This window comes from Leptonychotes weddellii, chromosome 14, assembly GCF_054177405.1.
Source record: "Leptonychotes weddellii isolate Sample4059 chromosome 14, ASM5417740v2, whole genome shotgun sequence".
NCBI classification, from domain to species: Eukaryota; Metazoa; Chordata; class Mammalia; order Carnivora; family Phocidae; genus Leptonychotes; species Leptonychotes weddellii.
In genome coordinates, this window is record NC_138382.1 from 33538209 (window position 1) to 33561571 (window position 23363).

At 36.3% G+C, this 23363-nt stretch overlaps 2 protein-coding genes across 7 annotated transcripts in view; one reads left to right on the plus strand and one right to left on the minus strand.

The window, feature by feature from the left end:
* SNAPC3 (small nuclear RNA activating complex polypeptide 3) overlaps window positions 1–17247 on the plus strand; it is a 53516-nt gene extending 36269 nt beyond the window's left edge. The window contains exons 7-10 of one of the 2 annotated variants that reach the window (XR_004077404.2): window positions 1004–1168; window positions 4795–4902; window positions 6099–6737; window positions 7772–17247. Coding sequence is in view for 1 of the 2 variants with exons in the window: in XM_006738841.3 (XP_006738904.2) it covers window positions 1004–1168; window positions 4795–4902; window positions 6099–6246 (421 nt within the window). In the remaining variant the exon portion in view is untranslated. Of the gene's footprint in view, window positions 1–1003; window positions 1169–4794; window positions 4903–6098 lie in introns of both variants that reach the window. The other variant, XM_006738841.3, reaches the window with a different exon arrangement.
* PSIP1 (PC4 and SRSF1 interacting protein 1) overlaps window positions 11053–23363 on the minus strand; it is a 40148-nt gene continuing 27837 nt past the window's right edge. For 2 of the 5 annotated variants that reach the window (XM_081804125.1, XM_081804124.1), the window contains 8 exons: window positions 19102–19330; window positions 17945–18063; window positions 15190–15245; window positions 14527–14597; window positions 14210–14311; window positions 13883–14096; window positions 12744–12855; window positions 11053–11939 (listed from right to left, as the gene is read on the minus strand). In XM_081804125.1, coding sequence (XP_081660251.1) covers window positions 11879–11939; window positions 12744–12855; window positions 13883–14096; window positions 14210–14311; window positions 14527–14597; window positions 15190–15245; window positions 17945–18063; window positions 19102–19330 — 964 coding nt within the window. In that variant the 3' untranslated portion in view covers window positions 11053–11878. Of the gene's footprint in view, window positions 11940–12743; window positions 12856–13882; window positions 14097–14209; window positions 14312–14526; window positions 14598–15189; window positions 15246–16301; window positions 16641–17944; window positions 18064–19101; window positions 19331–23363 lie in introns of those variants that run through there. The other 3 variants (XM_081804126.1, XM_081804127.1, XM_081804128.1) reach the window with 3 other exon arrangements.

The window sequence follows — 23363 nt, forward strand, 5'->3', positions numbered from 1 at the left end:
AGCAAATCTTGGGGCACTTGGCTGGCTCAGTCCGTAGCAACTCTTGATCTCGGGGGTCGTGAGCTTGAGCCCCATGTTGGGTGTGGAGCCTACTTTAAAAAAAAAAAAAATTCTAGCAGATCTTGTATTGAGCCATAGATACATCTAAGAAACTTTAAATCCCACTTAAACACGTTATTAGTCTCTTTCATATTTAGGTGATAGCAGTAAATTAATCTTACTGTTTTTTTCTGCTTGTCCAGTATATACTGTTGTTTGCCCTAGATGAGTATGTTAAATATATGTTTAAGTATATAACATGAAAAATCTATAGCTCATAGTCATGTTAATTAGCCCATACTTTTACTCTCAGTGTCTTAGCAACTCGAATATATATGTATATTGTTTCTGAGTGTTTATATACATTCTCTTTCATTTTAGCCATTTGTATCTGTATTCTAATGTAGCAGTTCTCAAACTTGCTGCTTTCAGCATTCCTTTATACTATAATTGAGGAGTCTAAAGGACTTTATGATTATGTGGGCTTTAGCTATCAGTATTTACCATATTAGAAGTTGAAACTAAGAAATATTTTAAATATTAACTAATTTAATCCTATTACATGTTAACATTAATAATTTTGGGGAAAAAAATAACTTTTCCAGAACAGAATGAGGCGAATGTCATTGTTTTACATTTTCCATTCAGTCTGAAGTGATAAAACACATCATGTAGCCTTTAGAATACTGGTCATTTATGAGAGAATAGGAGTTTAAAAGGGCAAATGACATTTAATCACAAAGATCACCTTGACTTCCAGAACCACACTTTGAGAACTATTTCTCTAATGGATAAAGACACATTCAGAGTTCTTAGTTTCTACCTGTGTCAGCCACTAAGATTGTCTCCTCAGGGTGGCAACTGTCCAGTTACATTGAGTGATACTTGCAGTCACAAACCATTTTCTGTCATTTTTAGGTTTTTGTGGCATAACGAACTACCCTTGTCTTTTCCCCCCCTTCAGAACTATCATTGAATGGTCAGAGTCCCATGACAGAGGCTATGGAAAATTTCAGACCGCTAAAATGGAAGATTTCACCTTCAACGACCTGTATATTAAACTGGGTTTTCCTTACTTATATTGTCACCAGGGAGACTGTGAGCATGTTGTTGTCATTACTGACATAAGGTAAGTGGCAGCACTCAGAACATGGTATTTGTTCTGTTTTCCTTTTCTTTATTCCACAGTACAAAAGCACAGGCAGTTTGGTTTTGTTTTCAATTAGAGGAATAAAAGTATTCCTCTTGGAATGCCTGCAGCTTGGCTTGGGAGCGGCAAAATCATGTTTGCTCTCCATGGACTGACCCAACTCTCCATCCGTGTATATTCTGTCTTTATTTGGGGGAGTATCTATGATAGAAATACTTTATTAGAGGGTTAAAAATCTGTAAATGTCTCCATTTGTAGATCAGGCAGGCAGTAGCCATCCGCTTTGGAGATCACTTTGTATATCCTCTCATGCCTTTGCTTAGCCAGTTTGCAACTATGTGTCTAGGTTTCTTGTCTCTGCCAGAATTTTAAGGAGATCAAAGGGAACTGGGGGAAGAGAAGGGTCATTCTAGTATTTGACAAATGTGAAGTCTTAATGCTTTCATCAAGTATAAAGTGAGAAGGACTAGTTTAAAATGAGATTTTGTTATAATTTGGTATAGCTTGGGTGTCTTTCTCATAAGGCTCTTCCTTATTTAGGAAATCTCAATTTGTGAAGGATCAATATATAGGAATAAGCCCTATTCCATCCCTGCTTTAATTCCGAGAGACCATTTTTATGGTTTTTTTTTTTTTTATGGAGTAGTGATACACCCAGGCTTTTTATTATACCAGTAGTAGGAACTGATGCCTTCGGAAAGTCCCTGCCTCCACTTTTCTTGGATCTTAGTGACCAGTCTCCAAAATTCTGCCTGGCATGCACTTATTCTCAGGAGGTTTCCCGAGGAAGGACTTCACACTTTCTGCTTAGGAAACCTTGAAATAGAAAAACATGAATGCAGGGGCGCCTGGGTGGCTCAGTCGGTTAAGCGTCTGCCTTTGGCTCAGGTCATGATCCCAGGGTCCTGGGATTGAGCCCTGAGTCGGGTTCCTTGCTTAACAGGAAGTCTGCTTCTCCCTCTGCCAACTGCTGTCCCTGCTTGTGCTCTCTTTCTCTGACTAATAAGTAAAATCTTAAAAAGAAAAGAAAAAAAACCATGACTGCAAAGCAGAAGAGAGAATGCTGATAAAGGGAAATCCCAGCATGATGGCCACCTAAGGCGATTTGTCCCGAGACGGGAGCGCAGCAGAGAACTCAGGAAGATGTCTAGAACTGCTGCCAGGCGTCCCGCTGGTGCATAAACACTCGGAGAGCATGCTTCTCATTCTGTCGGGAAGTACAGAACTAAATTAGCAACAGGTACACACTGCAACCTAAGCAGATGCGAACCTGAGAGAAGTCGTTAGCTGGCAGCCTCTGGCTCGTAGCTAGAAAACCGTGTGTTACACAGTAAAAGGAATCTGCAGTCAGTTGTGGAGTTGAGGTGTAAGTAGTAATACTAATTTGGCATCATGTAAACATTAAATATTTAATCAAAGTTATTTTGGTTCTGTAGACAGATGTTGAGGTAAATTTATTTTTTTTATTTATTTTTTTTAAGATTTTATTTATTTGAGAGAGAGAGCGAGCACATGAGAGGGGGGAGGGTCAGAGGGAGAAGCAGACTCCCCGCCGAGCAGGGAGCCCGATGCGGGACACTATCCCGGGACTCCAGGATCATGACCTGAGCCGAAGGCAGTCGCTTAACCAACTGAGCCACCCAGGCGCCCCTTGAGGAGGTAAATTTAAAAGAAACAGTTAAGTACGCGAAACAGTGGCCCTAGGGAAGATTTGCTGAAGCAAAGGGCCAGGGGGTCAGGAGAGCTCATAAACCTGTTTTGTAGGACTTAAAATTAGATATATTTCTTTGATAATTTTATATAAGCTATTCTGCCTGCTCTTTCCCTGAGGGGGAACGTGCCTGAGAATTAGCATAAGATGGAAGACAAACCACTTTCCTCTGATTTTAGTTTAACATTTCTTACTATACTGCGGTGTCAGTCCTTAAACTCAAGGCAATGTGGGAAAACGACGCTTATTAAACATTTGCAGCGTGGGATGTTCCTAAGGAATTTTTAGTTTTAGCTTTTTAAAAAGATTTTTTAGTTTCAGTTTTTAAAAGATTTTATTTTTAAGCAGTCCCTTCACCCAGTGTGGGGCTTGAACCCACAACCCCCGAGACCAAGAGTCACATGCTCTACTGCCTGAATCAGGCGGGCGCCCTTTAAAGAATTTTTAAATGTAATTTAGACTGCAAGTCATTTTTTTTTTTTTTTAAAGATTTTATTTTTATTTTTTAGAGAGCGAGCGAGAGAGAAACAGCATGAGAGGGGAGAGGGTCAGAGGGAGAAGCAGGCTCCCCGCCGAGCCGGGAGCCCGATGTGGGACTTGATCCCAGGACCCTGGGATCATGACCTGAGCCGAAGGCAGACGCCCAACCATCTGAGCCACCCAGGCACCCTGCAAGTCATTTTTTACAAAAGATTTTACTTATTTGAGAGAGAGAGAGAGCGGGCACATGTGCAGGGGGGAGGGGCAGAGGGAGAGGGAGAAGCAGGCTCCCTGCTCAGCAGGGCTTGATCCCAGGACCCTGGGATCACGACCTGAGCCGAAGGCAGACGCTGAATCCACTGAGCCACCCAGGCACCCTTAGACTACAAGTCATTTTTATCTTCTAGGTGGACTTAATCATTTTCAGTGCCATTCCAAAGTCTGATAGTTGGTAAGTTGGGGCGCCTGGGTGGCTCAGTCGTTAAGCGTCTGCCTTCAGCTCAGGTCGGGATTCCAGGGTCCTGGGATCGAGCCCCTCATCGGGCTCCCTGCTCCATGGGAAGCCTGCTTCTCCCTCTCCCACTCCCCCTGCTTGTGTTCCTGCTCTCACTGTCTCTCTGTCAAATAAATAAAATCTTTAAAATAAACTAATAATAGTTGGTAAGCTTACAAGTTTTATTAATCATTTTCTGATAATGAAGTTGATATATTGCTACCCTTTCTTACTAAAGGACAAAAAGTAAGAATCAAATTTTAAAATGGTCACGGACCTTTAGAACACTCTGGTGTAGTCCCTTCATTTTTTGGATGAAGAATCTAAGGTCCAGCATGGTTAAGGAATTTACTCACACCCAGTCAGCTGATCAGTCGCATAGTAGAGACTGACTTCCATTTACAATTTACGAATTCTGACACCTAAAACTGGAGTCCTCTATCAGTTCACATTATACCAGGAGTACGATTTAGATTTTAATAAAGAGGATGGTGAACAAGAGCCACATGACACATAACCAAAGAGATAAAATAGTTGCTCAAACTATGTTTCATAAGAAGGTATTAAGCGTTGAGTAAAGCAAGGACTCTCTGATGGAATACATTCAAGATTTGCTGTACGCAGATCTCCCTCTTATAGAGTCACAGAACACATTACCATAAAATGCTTTGGGAAGTTTCATAGGAAAGAAAACATTATTTAATCCCAAATGATCTTTAGGAGAGTGTTTTTGTAGAACACAGGTCAGACCTAGTGTAACAAGTGATTTTATACCTAAGTCTTTCATAAGAAAAAAATTGAAAAATATACCTACTATATGTTCTTAATGTTGAGGTACAGATATATTTCTTTACAGACCACAATTTGCATTTTTTAACAATTTGCATTTTAATATCTTCGTTTACGTCTCATGTACAAAAGGCTTGCGCATTGTGATGACTGCTTGGATAGGACACTTTATCCCCTTCTTATCAAGAAGCATTGGCTGTGGACCAGAAAATGTTTTGTTTGTAAAATGTATACAGCCAGGTAAGTGATACGTATTTCTTTCTTCAAGAATTACTGGTTTTCAATAGTGAAATACTTTCAATTTTTGGTATTTCAGTGTTTCCTATTTTGATTTGAATCTGAGAACTTAAACTTTGGGGGTATAAATAATAGAAATGGTTTTATCTAGTAGTTAAGTGCTGCAAAGTAGGTTACATTTAAACAGTAAGGAAATGAATTCTATATAGTGGAAGTCCAGAACTGGGTCAGACTTTGGATGAGTCAATACTTAGTGTCATCAGGGAGCCATGTCATCTTTTTCTCTGCAGCTTTACAAAATCAGCTTCATCCACGGCTCCTCCATGTAAAAATAACACAGCATTCAATATATGTATAATGAGGTCAAAATATGGTTCCATAAAATTTTTTACTTTATGTGATACTTCACACAGTTTAACTGTGGATCAGAGTCAAAAAATTCAAAGGAAAAGAGAATAATTGTTTATCAGATTTTGAGGGGGGGCGTTCTCCCCGCCCCCCCCCCCAATAGGCTTTTCTAAATGGTAAGTAGGAAAACATGATAAATCAGTTATCAAACTGGAAATCAGGGAATGTTAAAATAGACCATGAGATGCAGATTCAAATAGACTGAAAACCAGTCTTTGATCTTCCCGAAACCAGTAACATCTCAGGCCAAAAAACAAAAGTATCAGTTGATTGTTGCCCATATTCCCATTTGTATACGCTCTATAACATTTTATCCTGAATTCTAGATAAAACACCTGGAGTTTTCAAATTAGCCAGGACTAATTTACCAGTTAAAAAGATAAGTTACACAAAAGTTCATCAGGTCTGTGGCATCTAATAATATTATGGTTTTTCAAGATGGCCTATTACATTTTAACAGTTACTTAGAGGATAGGTAAGCCATATCAAAAGTGCAGAATGCTTTCACATATGGATTTACATTTTTCTCTACTTACCTTTAAGAAGTCTTTCAGAGAAACAGCATTCTGCAGGGTTTCTGTTAGTTGCCCTTTTGCCCTGCAGAGTATTGGTAGTGATATGTCTGTATCTATCTATATACACACACAAAATTGTATAAAGGATTACGGTATATTAAGATAGGATGGTAAGACAATAGTGGGAATGTTATGTTTACACATTACTACAGGTCATAACACATTAAAGCTTGAGAAAGTTGATTGTAATGATGTACATCTTTTTTTTAATTACAGATGGGTGACGAACAATGACAGTTTTGCACCAGAGGACCCATGTTTCTTTTGTGATGTTTGCTTTCGGATGCTCCACTATGATTCAGAAGGCAACAAACTAGGGGAATTCCTTGCTTATCCTTATGTTGATCCTGGAACCTTTAACTAATAATAACAAAAAATGTACTTTGTGAAGTAACTGTCCTCTTGGATGGTTACTTTATTTCCAGAACATGCCACTGAGGAACAGGATCCACCTGAAATAATCAGCTAGTTACCCACACCCCTGCAAAAGTTCACATCACAGGTTTTCTCTTTTTTTTTAAATCACAGGTTTTCTTATAAAGTAACTTGTGTTTAGAAATCTTTTAGTATTTATTTCAAAATAGGGTTTTTATTTAGTGTGTTTGCCCATTTTTAAGTGTGTTTATCATACTAAGTTGTAGGAGTACTTTATATTTTTTTGAATACAAATCCTGTCAGATTCAAGTATTCTGGTTTTTAGCCAGTCTGTGGCTTGCCTAATCATTCTGTGTCCAGAGTACTTTTTGCTAATCTATAGTTAGAAAAATTCAGTTAATCATACATCAAGTGGTGGAAGTATTTTGAAAATTCCTTGAAGAATGTGAGAGCTATACCTTGTACCATGAGGCTTCCAAGGTAAAGATCCTTATTTAAATATCTGTGATAAAAATGAGGGAGAAGAATAAAAGTAGATTTAACAAATACAGTATTAAGAATAGCTATTCTGTAATCTGATCCCACGGTGGGCTCTTTTGTAATACTAGGTTTTGGGTTTTTTTTTTGTTTTTTGTTTTTTTAAGATTTTATTTATTTATTTGACAGAGAGAGACATAGTGAGAGCAGGAACACAAGCAGGGGGAGTGGGAGAGGGAGAAGCAGGCTTCCCGCAGAGCAGGGAGCCCGACGTGGGGCTCGATCCCAGGACCCTGGGATCATGACCTGAGCCGAAGGCAGACGCTTAACGACTGAGCCACCCAGGCGCCCCTAGGTTTTGTTTTTGGTAGAATCTAGCAAGCATACTAATCATTTTAATGAGACTCACTGCATGAATAATGAATTGTAAAAAGATCTTCAGTATATACTCATATCTTCACAAAAGTAATGTTTAAATTGAAGCTTCATTTCTTGATGAGAACTTTTTCAGTTTAATATTATGATTAAGAAAATAGATTTGGGGCACCTGGCTGGCTCAGTTGGTAGAGGATGCAACTATTGATCTCAGGGTTTTAAGTTTGAGCCCCACACTGGGTGTAGAGATTACTTAAAAATAAAATCTTAAAAAGAAAAAAAAATAACAGATTTTATGTAATATGACCATTGGGACATGGGAAGTCAAGATCGTGTGGATTGCTAGCTCTGGTTCACTCATTCTTGCACAATAATACCCAGTATTCTATATGCAAAAACAAGAGTTTTTCTGGCCCAACTCTTCCATTCCTCCAGCTCCCTCACCCTGACAACCCTTAGTTTATTCACTTCTCATTCTGGGCAAAAGGACACCTTAGATGAATTCCAAGGTCTAGATCATCACAGAAAATTACAGCTATCTATATTGAAATGTTTTACCAAAATCTTTTTTGGTGGAAAATTTAGTTTTAAGACTTTAAGAGTGCTGTAAAATAGTTCCTTTTAAATGTGTCATTATTTAAATTCCACTTTCTCTCTCCTAGGTTATTTATTTAAATTCAACTGAGTTCCACATTCCCTGGATGGCTAAGAACAGAGATTTACCATACAAATCAAAAACTGATGAAGCCTTTAAGCCTGTATGTTTAAAAGATTGGCAGTGAAATGTTTTATGGACTTAGATGACATATCCAGTTAAGTTGATTGGTGTGCTGAGGACAAGCACCTGTTTCTGGTATGTGTAGTGATGGTCTCATTCACTGATTCAATAAATACACCAGAGGATCAGTAAAAAGAAGAGGTGTCTCCCCTGGCTGGCTTATGTTACTGTCTAAATTTCTACTTTCATGTTTCCAATGATGCTAAGTTGAACAGATTAAAAATTCTGCTAGAAAACCACGTTTACCCAATTCCTGTAAGTTCTACAGGTAAAAATGTATTTCTGCTTTTTAAAAGATTTTTTTTTTTTTTTAATTTAGAGAGCTAGTGAGCGTGTGGGGAGAGGGGCAGAGGGAGAGAATCCCAAGCAGACTCTGATTCCAACACAGAATGCAATCCCATGACCCTGAGATCATGACCTGAGCCAAAATCAAGAGTTGGACACTCAACTGACGGAGCCACCCAGGCACCCCCTGCTTCCTTTATTTTTAAACTGTATTCCTTGTAGGTCTTGCATTAGTATGCAAGGGTCTGTTTGTTCTTTTTTTTCTCTCCAAATTACTTAAATTCTACTTAGTTAATATATAGTGTAGTATGTTTAGGTGTTTACTTCGATTCATTTTCATTTCATATTCTCAAAACAGCAAATTCCAAAACATGCAGTGTACTGTCCTAACAAAAGCATTAGTCCACATGTGATCAATTCATTTTAGTGGACAAAGAAGACTGTCAAAACATTACTGCTAGTGAAATTTTTTTTTTTTAATTTAAAGATTTGATTTGTCAGAGAGCACGCACAAGCAGGGGGAACGGCAGGAACAGGGAGAAGCACAAGCTCCCCGCTGAGCAAGGAGCCTGCTGAGCAAGGAGCCCGATGCGGGACTCGATCTCAGGGCCCTGGGATCATGATCTAAGCCAAAGGCAGACGCTTAACCGACTGAGCCACCCAGGCGTCCCTTATTTTATCATTTATTAAGAATCTCATCCTTCTGGTTCTTGAGGGTAACTTTTCCAGCAAAGTTACAAAGGCTCAAATGTCTTTGTGTTATCAGTTCCTCTTGTGAAATCTAGAGGAAGACTGACCGACCTAGCCACTCCCAGAAATTTTGCCCATGTTTATCAGTTATACAGGTGTCCCACCAAATTCAGGTCAAAAGACCTTCCAAGTTGAAAACAGGCCTAAAAGAGGTCTTGAATTAAGTATTTTATAGCTATAAATTTTGATATTAAACATGACCTAAATTATATATGTCATTTTATCTAATGAAGAAAAGCAAATATGGTAATGAACTTATAAATCAGCATCCTCTATAGTTAGAAATGAGATTTTGATATAATAATGGATGAACATGCACAAAAAGCACTATTTAGAAAAGCAATACCTGTTTCTTTAGATATCTTTTTCAGCCTTTGGTATCCTGGTAAGGATAATTTTACCTTCTCCTAATCAGATCATAATGTCTTTATTATGAATTCCATAGCACAAATATGAAAACATTTCTACCTATATAGCAACTTCATTTCTTAAGGTTTGTAATTATGGGTTTGCTATTTCCAATAGATCATCCTTTCTCTGACCAATGGGACAAAATAAGGTGTTTGTTAGTGAAGCCTTCACAGAGCCTTGTAAGCCTTTGCTTTTATATAGGATTAGTGGGCAGACCTCCTCCTGACCGGACATCTTCAATCAGGTAAGTGTGTGTCAGTACACTACAGTGTATCAGCAAAAACTGGGTAAAAAAGATCATCCTATTTGAAACTGCAGCATGTAATAGAAGGTTTAAGATCAAGTTGTTGATACAGTTTCTCCAGTTCAGATGACACCTCTGCAATCTCCAGAGCAGCTAAGAAAGCTTCCAGCAATTCATTCTGCAGGGCCGTCCATAGCTTACTCTTAAATGTTGGCCAGTAGGTTTAAATAGCAGCACAAAATAGGTGGTTTATACATGCCCCCGCAAAGAGAAGAAAGTATCTTCTCTTTTGCTATTTCGTTTAAATTATCTTAGTGACTTGTTCAGCAGTGGAGTTTTGATCAAATACGCAATTAAAATGGAGCAAATGCTCCTGAAAGTTTAGTATTTATGACTTAAGAGTTCGGAGAGTGGTAGTTACCTGTGAATCAGCTTATGACCCAACAGAAAATGGAAGGGCAGTTATATTTTCACACTATATTAATCAACTGTTTTGAGCAAGGCCAGCCCAAAAAAACCATACATAAATTATCAGAATGCTCCTATATGTATCTCCTGAAGTTGAATATTCTGTGGTTTCCTAGTAAACTATATTGCTGTGTTGCTGGGTTATAGAATAAAATAACATTTTTAGCTTACTATATTTAGTTACCCTATCTATCTCCCCAGACAGCACAATCTCTATACCAAGCTAACCAAGAAATTACTCCCTTGGAAGCAAATCCAGAATTCCAAAAACACTTTTGTAAATAGCAAAGAATTAATTTACTAGTAGAGTTTGATAGAAAAATCCTTTAATCAAAACAAGTTTACAATGTTGACACTTATGGCTTAACTAGAATAAGTCTGTCCAAATTTAAATTGTATTAAGGACCAGATAAAATGTAGTATCAATAGTTCCCTCAAAACAGTAGGTCCCAGTTCCATTGTAAGACCTCTCAAAAAGCAAAACTCCAATTACTGAAATAATTCAAACTATTCATTTATAGATGAAAACCATTATCTGAGAGGTCAAAACATACAATGCATGTCACATGCAAACACTGGTATTAAGCCTGTTCTCCGTATTCGTATTTTCAAAACATGAGAAGTCTTTTAGCTACTGAAACCACCAACTGACCTAATAATCAAAATATCTTAAAAATGCTATCTGTTAAGTTACCCTTAAATTTTGTTAACCTTGGTTTACCCTGATTTAGTCCATATATATGAATATACAGACTACCAAAGTACTCCTTTACTTTAACTGCCTCGGAGCAACATATATTTTCTACTTACAATTCTGTCACATGGAGGATCTCTAAGAATCCCCTTCTGATAGAGCCATGTTTTCAAATAGGTTAGTTTTTCTTATATAGCATTTACTTCTACTATTTACTGCATAAGAATCATGGAGTTTTTTTTCCCAATTAAAAAAATACTTAGTGACTTCCTTAATGAGTGTGACTTTTTAAAAATTCAGAAACGTGAGACAGTTCTCAAAAATAAACTTTTATCATTTTTTAGTTTCAGCTACTAGTGCCTGTAAAGGATCTCAGATGGCTGAACCCTAAAGCCAGATTCATTCCTAGACATACCCCCTTCTGCTTGCTGTAGAAGTCACGTGACCTCACTGACTTCCCAGCCATAAAACTAAGTTACCTTCAAAAGTTAGCATGAGTTTTGTACCTTGTAGAATTGTCAGTTGGATATCTCTAGTTGTCATACAAAAGGCAAACAGACCACAAATTGTTACAAAGCAGCAGGATGATGTAGCACAATGTAGACTGTGAAATTAAAATTAACTTTTGATAAAAGGAGTGAGTACTTGTATAGAAGTAACATTTTATCTACCATAAAAATGCATAACTTCTACAAAACCCACAAACAGTGAAAAGACAGTCTGGTAAATCCAAGGTTTGTAAAAACTATGCACAAAACCCACAGTATTTGGGAAAAGAGGAAAGGTTTATACAAGTAGCAGTTTTAAAAATGTAACTTTTTTCTACTATTACACATTAACATACACACACTAATTGAAATTATGCTACAACCAAATGTCTGGAAAAGCAGTTTAACATTTCCTAAATGGGTTTTCCCTCACATTTACTGAATAGTGTAGCTGTTAATACTGCACAAGTACAATTAGCAATAATGTTTAATTACTTTTAAACAAATATAAAGGGATTTTTCTCCCTCAAAACAAGTTTTCAACATCAAAACCTATGCTTATAAAAATTTAAAACTTTCAGCAGTCTAAATATTTCAAATGAAAACCATTACAAACTCTTCAAATGTTCTTTATATGCCAGGTATGTCAACCTAATTATCTAGTGTAGAATCCTTCAGAGATATTTCAGGCTCTCTCTCTTCACTGGATGGCCTAAAGGAAGGAAAGAAAGGTGTGTCAAGTGGGATTAGGGGCTTTTCTCCTTCATGGGGGTCAGAGAACACATTAAATCCGTGCATTGTTTTTATTTTTAAAATAATTTGATGATCAAATTATTTTAAAAAATCTTGACTTTTTGTTCAAAATTTAATTTTCCGTGTTGTATCTTCTTCCTAAAGTAATATTCAGATCAAGTAAATTAACTCAGGGAAGCATCATGGCTCAGGCCCTTTCCATCATTTCCAGCTTTAAATAAAAAACATGAAAAGGTTATATCTGTGATACCAACATATTACAAACCTTAATAAAGAGAGGGTCGATGACATAGACACAGATAAGATTTCCCTGAATTTCAGAATTAGAAGGGATGCTTGATTCCAAGTCCTTCAAACGTGCAGCAGAACAAACCAAGACTAGGATAACTACAGTCCAATAACTAGTTATTTAGAGGCTATAATACAAAACAGCCTGTGATTCTAGATCTTATTTTTGTATTACCCAGTCACAATGCAAGAAAGTATGAATGTAAATCACTATTAAAGCTGTTATCAGTGAAAGAAGTACAAAGATGAATAGTTACTTTAAACTGGATTCCTACTATCTAGCTCTATTCCCTTTGAGTACAGGCAAGTTAAATGTAAATTATAAAGTTTTTTGCTTTTTGCCTTTTTGATTTGTATCTTGCTTCCTGAGTTCAGGAATTGAGTGATCAAAATACAATCCTATATAAATAACCTTGGAACAGCAATGTGACTTAAAAATTAAAAATATACATGACCCATTAAAACACGTCCTCACTTTTTCTTACTGCTGGCCTCGTGGTTGTCTTTGCTTTCTTCACTGCTGTCTCCATTATGTTGTGGTTGATTACTGTCTTGAGCATCGGAGCCTCCATTTAGAGTCTTTGAACCTTTAAAAAGGTTCCAATGGAAAAACTGTTAGAGCTTCTAGTACTTTAAGATGTCCTCTAAAAAGCCAAAATAAAAAATAAAACCTAATACTTAATACACCTTATTTGAAATTACACTGTAATCTTTTGGGTAGCTGAGGCACACTAAATAGCAGGGTTACTATATATGGGTACAAGAAAGGGGGGCTTTTTAAAGATTTCATTTATTTTAGACAGTATGTGTGTACAAGCAGGGGGGGAGGGCCAAAGGAGAAGAGAGGATCTCAAGTAGACACCGTGCTCCATCTCACAATCTTGAGATCATGACCTGAGCCAAAATCAACAGTTGGACATTCAACCAAGCCACCCAGGCGCCAAAAGCGGGGGTGGGGGGGGCCTTTTAATCTGGTCATTCCCTTTCTTATAAAATTTTACTATGATGCACATTTTTATATCTTTCCTTGGTATTTTACAACGAAGTGTCAAAAGTACGATTTTTAACACGATTTTGTGTCCTACCTAAGTAAATAAGGAGGGCATCCCTGTAAATCCTATTTCTACGAAATCTCTAAGGAGACCTAGATCATCATTCCCTAATAAATAAAATATCCAACTCCTAAAGACATTTAATAAATTGGAATTGGGGGAGCCGATAATGAATGACACTATGTTCTATTTAAGAATCCATCACAGATACATCCTAACATATTTGTGGTTGAAATAGCGTATCTGGAATTTGCTTCACAGAGAAACCTGATAAGGGTAAAAAAGAGCAAAGATCATTTACTGATAAATGCAGGAGCTGAGTGATGGGAACACGGGAAGTTCCTTTCTTGTCTACTATTGTCAGAAATTATTCCTAATTTAAGTGAAAAGAGAACAGCAACTGCTAATTAAAGCTTGATTATAACTGATTTAAACAGAAATGCTCAACCTCAGCTTCTGTTTTTCTAAGTGCTTTATGAAACCTTAGATAAGGTATTAATGAAATTATACATCAAAGCCATTTTTTAAAAGCAGTCCCAGCAAACAACTTATCATCACATACCTGTTTGTTCCTTTTCTAGCTTTTTGTTTGGCCCTTTCTTCCCTTGATCTTTGGTTTTATTTGCTTCCTCATGCTGTCTTTGTTCGGCAAGAGATTTATTCAGCACTTGTGTGATCACAGAATCTCCTTCACCAACCAAAAACATATTCTTAAACTTGTTATACAGCATTGTAGACTTTTCCATGATAACCTGGCTAACTTTGAATCGCCGTATCTGAGAAAACAAAATAGACACAATTGTTTTCTTCACTGATTTGTAAAATGGTACTTCTCAATGAACTGTTGATGAGGAAATTTTCACACTCTGCACGACTCTGGATCACTTACTTTTTTCAGTGTTGTAATCATTTCTGTGTGCTTCTGAGCTTGCTGCATTGTGACCTGAAGTGAAGCAAGTTCATCCAAGGCCTCAATACATCTGTTCACATCCTTCATGACAAGACAGTAATTTCATAGCTGTTAATCACCACACCCTATATGATCTAGTCCTAAAGATTACTTTTAAAATCTCAAAACAAGGCAGTACAAAAGAACCAGTAGTAGTCGCATTTTTCTTAAATTTACACATACTTATAAAACATGAGAAAAAATACGAAGCTATAAAAGGAGTACTATATTTTTAAATGAGGTATTTAAAGACTTACAAGATTATCAATTTTGAGTGAATTTTTAATTTCAGCATGTATCCTTTGAAGTCGAGAATCCATTGATGTTTCTATAAATTAAAATTTAAAACACAGTAAATAATTTTTCCAAAACCAGTATTTCTATATAAATCTAATAGGCAAAGCACAATGACAAGATATGAATTTTTAAAAATGTTCTTCATAATCTGCCTAGTTCACCAAGAAGTTATTTGCCATTTTAAGTATTTAGGAAAACAACATTCATCATTTGAAGAAAAAAATCACCATCTAGCTACATAAGTTTCTAAAATAAGCAGTCTGTATCCAGTTAATAAACCCCTCTATTCCAATCCTTAAACAGCTGTTTTACCTTACTTACACATGTGACCAGAAATAGAAACTCTTATCTGAAACCATGAGATTTGTCAAAAATGGGAAAATATCTAGCTTTTGGCAATGTTACAAAAATGTGACCATTAGATAATGAGCAATAAAACTAGCCTGAGTCCTTAGCAAATGCACCTAATCAAAATATAATGTATACAGAATTCATCAGGGATTTGAAAAAGCACTTTTGTAGGATTTAAGAACATAAAATGACTGATTTTAAAACCTATACATGAAAAATTAAGGGTATAATTTCCTATTAATTTAAACATCTTAGAAAGTGAAATAACTAACCTCGCTTCTTCTCCACTTTCTTAACTTCTGGCTTCTTTCCTTCATCTTTATTCTGCCTATCAAATGTTAACACAAATATTTCAAAACATTGGAACTTTGTGACTGATTACCAAATGCCCACAATCCCTTAGGTAAAAGCTAAAAATTTTTTTAAGATAGAAAATCAATAGCCTAGGTCATAAGGAATTGACTGTAATTCATAGAACTCTGGAATGCCACAGCATTAGTGTTAATTACTAAAACACATATAAAAATTAACATGCTAAAATCTAATTTTTCAGTGGCATCACAAATAATTTTAACACTTGTCATGGTGAAATTTTTTTCCAGCAGTACATAGTGTTAGTTTAAAGACCCAATTTCAGGGTCCGTGGACAAGCAGACCACAGTGGGAAAGGAAAGAGAATGCCTATAAACATTTCATGAGTTCTACATCACAATTATTTTTAGAAGTAGCGTGTCAAAAACACTAATTTTTCCCACATCTCCAAAAGGGTAGATAATTGGAGGGGTTAAGTTTCTAGGTTAAACAGACTGTTCAAAGATGATACTATTGTATTAAAATGGGTTTTTTTGGCTAATATATCAAACTTAAATGACATTCACTGACATTTACATACCATTTCACAAAAGAAAAGGTAGCATTTTACTGCAGATCACAAAAATAACCATTTAAAAATGAGTTCTTAATTTCTAGTACCTTGGCTTTGAGTTCGGGCCCTATTATAAACCAATTGAAATAGACAAGAACAAAACAATATCTAAAAATCAGGTTTTTTTTTTTTAAAAAAACTTTATTTTAAAATTTTGGTTACAGTTTCATTTTTGTTTTCTTAACAAGTCTACTGTTTAATCTCTCAAGATTAAAAAAAACAATTAAGAGTCTAAAGAATTAAACAACAAAGGAATGTCAAGGGAAGGGCGCAACTGCCCCATTCTCTGGGGTATAAGAGCTATTCCAGTTTAACACCTAGCTTCAAAACAAAATGAATTTTTATATTTTCTAAATGAAATAATGTACAACCACCATCTTCTAACTTCCAAACACAAAGCTTCATCTTAAGCTTGGTAAAAAAAACTTTAACAGGAATGATGGCCGACCTTAGTATGTAGTGTGTACCTTACAGGAATTTTTTTTTTTTTTTTTTAACAATCATAACACAGTAATAATGCCATTAATGAAGTCCTCAATTTAGAATCTGCAACATTCTTCCATCAAGGGGGGGGAGGGGGAAATTCAGTCCAATGAGTCTGTCTCAAGATCTTCATCTCTTGTTTGCTCCACTTGTATTCTCTTTTCAGTAACTGGATTAATGCTTTGAGCCCAAAATGAGATATATTTTTTATTACTGTAGATTACATGTTGTTTGGCTGGGAATACAATACAATAAACTTTATTTTGCATAATGCATTTCACACAAGCTGCATCTGAAATGCTTTACAGAGCAAAACTGTCCAAGTACAAAGTTTTGTAATAACAGGAGAAGGAAAGAAAACACAAATATTAGAATTTGAGAAAGTTACATTCGGAGGACATTCAAAAAGAAACTGAAACACAAAGGTAACTTTGAGATACTGAAGAAGGGTTGGGGCTAGATTTACTAAGCAATGACTAATTTTATATCCTAATTTGGGGAGCACAATAAAGTTAAAAGCAACAAACAGTCCAACAACTTTTCAGTGAAAGGATAGGAAAGGATAGGTAACAAAAAATAACTTTAATTTACAGAAATGGTCAAAAGTCTAACAGAATAGAGGGAGTAACATTTTTGAGCTTTAGATCAATTTTTAAATTACTCCCCTCAAGCAGATGAAACTGCTTATATAATCCTCCTCCAAACAACTAAGAAAGCAGAATAGTCAAATGCTATACTTGTAGAGAGACTTTTGGCTTACAAATGTATTTTATAAAGAAAAAGTACAAAATTACTTAACGAATTCACTACTTATCATTAAGTTTGTCTTAGTGACCTACAGCAGGTGTTTAAAATCACCTCCATTAACAAAAAAAAAAACAACACCAAGTTTAGTCAGAATAATGCAAGATGCTTCACAAAACACTTTTCAAAGAAAGAATTCGGAAGTGACAGGCTCGAGATAACTAGGAAAGCAAATGTAATAAGCACATGAAGTGTAATCATCGCCAGTGCGTTTTCCTTCTAATAAAACTACTTTATAGAATAAAACTGAAGGGGAAAGAAATTCCCCATGGTCTGTATATACTGTCTCCAGGTATCAAAACTTAAATCAACTTTGAACTTGATTTATATTACACACACTTAATGCAAACCCCGTCAGCCTTTAGATTTACTGGCCTTCTTGGGTTTGCAACTGTGCTGCTATTATTTTTGCTGGTCTTTTGGGAGTGGCCTGCTGGTGGTATGTGACAAATAAGGATATTTAACTCTCCACCAACATATTATCACCACTCTTCTGTATTTAATACTTAACAAGTGAATAGTAGAGGATGAGGACATTTTCAGCAAAGCCACTAACAGTTAAATCCTATCTGCACTTTCAGTTTAAATTAAAAATAATTCAGAGTGATTACCTCAGTGAATTTCATCCTCTTACTCAGCAAAGAATGAAGCCTAAAACATGATTATCATCATATAATGAAGATTTTTTTTCTAACACCTGGGAAAAGTCACTTCTCTAAAAGGCTTCATATGGTCCGGAAAATGAGATTCTGTCATTTAAAAATTTCATGCTAGTTTAGAAAGGAAATCAAAATTTAGAATAAAAAAATACTTACTGCTCAGTTTCCATCTGTTCCTCTTGCTTGCGTTTTCTATCTGCTGCTTCTTTCTCATGCTGGCCTTTCAGCATATTCCTTCTATGAGGATTTTGAAAGTTCCTTCCACCTTTTCTCTTCTGTTTTGAGAATTAGGATGAATTTAGTTAACTATCAAGTCAGGGACAAGTGCTTCTAGGATTACAATCTTGGGAGGAAAAAAAGCAACCAATACTTAAAAAATCTCAGAATTAGACATGTTGCTGTCTGAACTTGCCCTCGATGACTCGGGGAATAAAAGTATGTCAGGCTGGGCGCCTGGGTGGCTCAGTCGGTTCAGCGACTGCCTTTGGCTCAGGTGATGATCCTGGGGTCCCGGGATCGAGTCCCGCACCGGGCTCCCTGCTCGGCGGGGAGTCTGCTTCTCCCTCTGACCCTCCTCCCTCTCATGCTCTCTGTCTCTCATTCTCTCTCTCGCAAATAAATCTTAAAAACAAAAAAAGTGTGTCAGGCTATTTGCCAGCTGTACTGTGGTTCTCTATACTATGGTTCTGACCTGTTTGTTTACTGACAAGTACCTGTTACTGACAAGTACACTGCTCAAGCTATCCAATTAAAAATTTTGGCTTCTAAAGAAAGTATTAAGAAATAAGAAAAAAAAACAAAGATACATGACCTGGGTCTGTAGATCTCCAAGGCTATACACTATACTTGTGTTTCTCTATATAAAAAGATGTATAGCTTTAATCAAATTCCTAAACAACTGTGGCATTCAAATAAAATACCACTGATAAATGTACACTAAAATAGGCCTGAAGAATGCTAAGAATTTCATTGTAGTAAATAATAAAAATGTATAAATGCATCTCTTTTATATCTGTTTTCACTGGTCACAGTCCATTTGGCTTAATTTCTACTTTTCTAGATAAGTGGGTTATTGGAAGTTTATAACATTTGATTTCCACATTATAATTGTGAAAAGGTGACAGATTTAGAATGTCCAATAAAGTTTCAAATATGCTTTTTAAAACAGCTAGTTCAAGCTTACAAAGGTAGAGAAATTCAGTTTTACTTTTAATCATACTCATACTATGATACTGAAAGCTTACTAGGTAAAAAATAAGAACTACATAGGCAACTAAAAATAGAACAAATATTTTACTTGATAAACACTGTACCTTTTCACTTTCTTGATCATCTCCTTCCTCTTCAGAATCAGAGGTTGATGTGACCCCTGTTTTAACTAAATTTTTTCTTTTGGATTCAACTTCTTTCTTCCCTTCCTTTTTGTCTGGCTCTTTTCTTGGTTTATCTTCTTCCTTCTGGCCGTCTTCATCCTTTTTAAGCTGCTTTTTAGGTTGTTTTTCTTCTTGCCCCTTTTTCTTACTTTTGTCTTCTTCAGTTACCCTATTTTAGAGAATACAGCAATGGAAAGTGGTTTTTTGGGGAATCATTATTAGCTGTCTTTTAACCATACTCTCCTAACCAGATAACAGGAAGCAATAAATTTTTACTTAAAGACAAATTTAATGTATCTTCTAGTAAAATATAATGAAATGTCTTTACCATCCAATCATAAAAGGAAAAAAGAACATCCTTTTCATATAAATTAGAAAATACAAAAATTACAGTGGCATTAGGGTAATAAAAAAGTGATTTTTTCCCTTTGTTTTCCTAGCTTTTTGTAATGTTCTGTATTTGCTGAAAAAATTACCTAATATGATCTTATGTCCCAAGATAATTCTTCACTGTGGGGATACAGCAATACAGAAGATGGGTGAGACACCTGGATCTTATATTCTACATAATTGTAAGAATAACATGTTTAAGAAGTACACAGATTGGGAAAAATACAATTGCAGAAGTGAACTGCTTATGATCAAATAGGATCACTTTAGAATTCAAAGAAATACTTTGCAAGGTAAAAGGCTCCCAACTTATGCATATAATGATAAAATATATGGTAATTAAGCATAATATGTAACAGTGCTGAATTCACTAGCACTAAGCATTCCCATCACCAATGGAATTACAGACATCACTAAGTCAAAACTACCAAAATTGCTCAGTAAGCCTAATGTTACTATCGGATGATCTTTATGGGAACTAGTACAGCAGAAATAAATACAAGTATTTATGGTACGATGACAGGCTCTAGGAGAACCAAATGATGCCATTGCTGACCATATAATTACTTTCATGGTATATACATTCAACTAAAGCCATCCCATAAAAAAAATACAACTTGAAGCTTGGACAAGCTGTTTAAAAAATTAATCTTTTTACCAATCTAGTAATTTCACTGAGATTTTCGAAGACTATACAATTATATCAATGGATCTGAGAGGTGGAAGAGACTTCAGATCATTAGTCCAACCCATTCCATTCGACGAAGGAGAAAATGATGGTGTGAAAGGTCAAATAATTAGCCCAGTATCACGGTTCAAAATCCAGTGACCACCTACCAGACAACTGCTTCCTTGAACCTTTAAGAGATTATTAAATTGGAAGAGAAAAAAATTGATTCTTTAATCTCTTTAGAAATTTCCTTGTCACATAACCATCATTGGCTATGCTTATTTTCAAATGTCACATGGGTTTCCTCGTTAATTTCTAATCGATAGAAAAGGCATGCATGTAAAATCATTTTAACTTTCTTCAATATTTTGATAATTTCATGGAGATGAGAATACCAAGTCAAATACAGAAAGCATTTCCATGGCTCTTAAGAGATACTGACCAATTCCTCGCCCAAAATATCCCCTCAATGGAAGCAGATATTAAAAATCCAAATACCCCTGAACTAGCAAATTTGCTTCCAGCAATGTATTCTAACCAGTATATCTGCACATGTACAGAATAGATGACAGTGTTTTTAAAAGGATGTATCCATACCTGAGACAGATGTTAAGAATTGTACATACAGTAGAATACCATGCTTTTTTTAAATTATTAAACATAGATTAAGAAGTGTACCATAAGGTCATAAGAGATGGGATTAGTATTTCAAAGGCTTTTGAACAATACCAAAGCAGATTGCCACAGCCTTAACTATCATGGCTTGCTACAAACAAGTATTTTCCCTGTGGTCCTTCATGAAAAACAGACTTCTCCATAGTGACAATTTCCCTTTTTAACAGGTGAAGGCACAGTAGGAAACTATTAGTAAACAGTTAAAAATATGTTAACATAAGCAACAACTAATGCAAATACAACTCCAAATATCTCAGTGGCTTGTATCAAATATTTCTTATTTTACATGCAGATTATGAGATGGTTTCAGCTTTTCTGGGCTCTATTCCACTATCTTGTCATTTCAGGACTCACTGCAAAAAAGCTATCACTAACACATACATCCTGTTCTCAAGGTGGAGAACAGACCTTTCAGAGGGCTTCTATAGTTTAGCTCTGTACTCCAGAGTTTGTGCTCAGGTACATGGCTGAGGACAGCCATGGCTGGTGCCGAACCTATATATAACATGGACACAGACATTTATGTAAAAACTTTGGGGCTGAGAAATGGAAAATCCTAATATATTTTTATACAATGGGTAACACGGTCACCTGCGATAATGTGAAAGAAAATTCAGTGGCTTTGGGTGAAAAGGCTTCAAGATAGAATGCTAGCATCTTGACTGGGTTGTTAGCAGGATAAACAGGGCACTTCAAGAAAGAAACAAGTTTAAAAAAGAGCAAAATGACAAAAGGAGAACCTAAAAATTCCATGCATTTCAGTGTTGAAAGTCCCCTCCACCTTGTAAAAAATTTTCAAATTCAGAAAAACACTGGGGTCAAAGATCCATCGAAGGTATAAACTGCCAGCCTTTCTTTAGTAAGTCAAATTGGGCTACCTTGGTCCTTCAGATGAACAGTTTCTAGGGAAGAGGACCAAAGCGTTCTCAGGAAAACCTGTAAACTAAAGGGAGTGTAAATTAAGTATATAATAAGATAAGCATGTCTGGGGGGGGCGGTGGGGGAAAAATAAATTTAAAAAAGCAAGTCTGAGAAAATCCTATGAAAAGACCACTGGGCATGAAGTTGACTAAAACCCACAGGCCATAAGGTATTATTACCGAAAGTAACAGCCTCCATCAGGAGAAATTAATGGAGATTAAAAAAGGAACCCTGGGTCCCCAACACCCTATAGCCTGAAACCAGACACAATACCACCCAGCTGATGAGGATATTTTCCACTGACCTTTTCAGATACAACTAAGGAGGATACTGAAAAGTAGACAACTGTCACAAGATTGGCTAAAAGCCATGAAGAGAAATGGTTTAGAGCAAGACAAACTGGGCCTAATCAAGGGAAACTTCCTTATACATGAAATAGGGAGATCTCACAATATTTTCTAGAATTCTAGATTTCTTAGGGAACAATGACTGCTGTATGGCTTTTAATACTCCCCTTTCCAAATAGGAGCATTTAGTTCTTCTGGATCCCTATCCTAGACCTAGGTGTGTGATAAAGGGGAGAGGGGAGCAGATAACTGGTGTTTTCAGTTCCTAAGTCTCCAACCAGGGCCTTATAGCAATCATTAAATCCTAGACTTTATGCCTGATGCCACGATTAGATTAGGCAGGGAATGAGCGAGAGCTATTTGTGGTGTTTTTTTTTTTTTAGTTTTTTAAAAATCCTTTTAAAAATTTTTATTTATTTGAGAGAGAAGGAGAGAGAGAGCACGCACACGAGAACGCACGGGGGGGGGGGGAGGAGCAGAGGGAGAGGGAGAAACAGACTCCCTGCTGAGTAGGGAGCAGGATGTGGGACTAGATCCTGGGATGACCTAAGCCAAAGGCAGAGGCTTAAGCAACTGAGCCACCCAGGCACCCCTATTTGGTATGTCAAAAAACAAAACAAAACAAAAAACCCTCACCTGCATGTACCTAATTTCTTAATTTCACTACAGTAGTTAAAACCATGTTGTAATTCTGTGCCACTATATTTGAGAATACTTTAAAAGCTAGCTTGGCAGTAAAGTAAAACTCTTAAAGTTGAAAAGTACCAATGCTTCAATGTTCTGTAACTAAAATCTCCTATAAAAATGTTTCATTCAAAACACTGTAAATCCCCTCTTAAATGACCTACTTGCTTGAGCCTTCTCTATAAAATCTTTAAACACAATAGCTAAAAAGAGTTTTGCCCTTTGTCTAAATATACATTCTCTCCTTCCTGGTGAAGTTTCTACCCAGAAAAGCCACATAAACAATACCCATCTGTGTTGCAATGATGTGGATAGAACTAGAGAGTATTATGCTAAGCAAAATAAGTCAGAGAAAGACAAGTATCATATGATCTCACTGATATGAGGATTTTGAGAAACAAGACAGAGGATCATAAGGGAAGGGAGGGAAAAATGAAACAAGAAACCAGAGAGGGAGACAAACCATAAGAGACTCTTAATCTCAGGAAACAAACTGAGGGTTGCTGGAGTGGTGG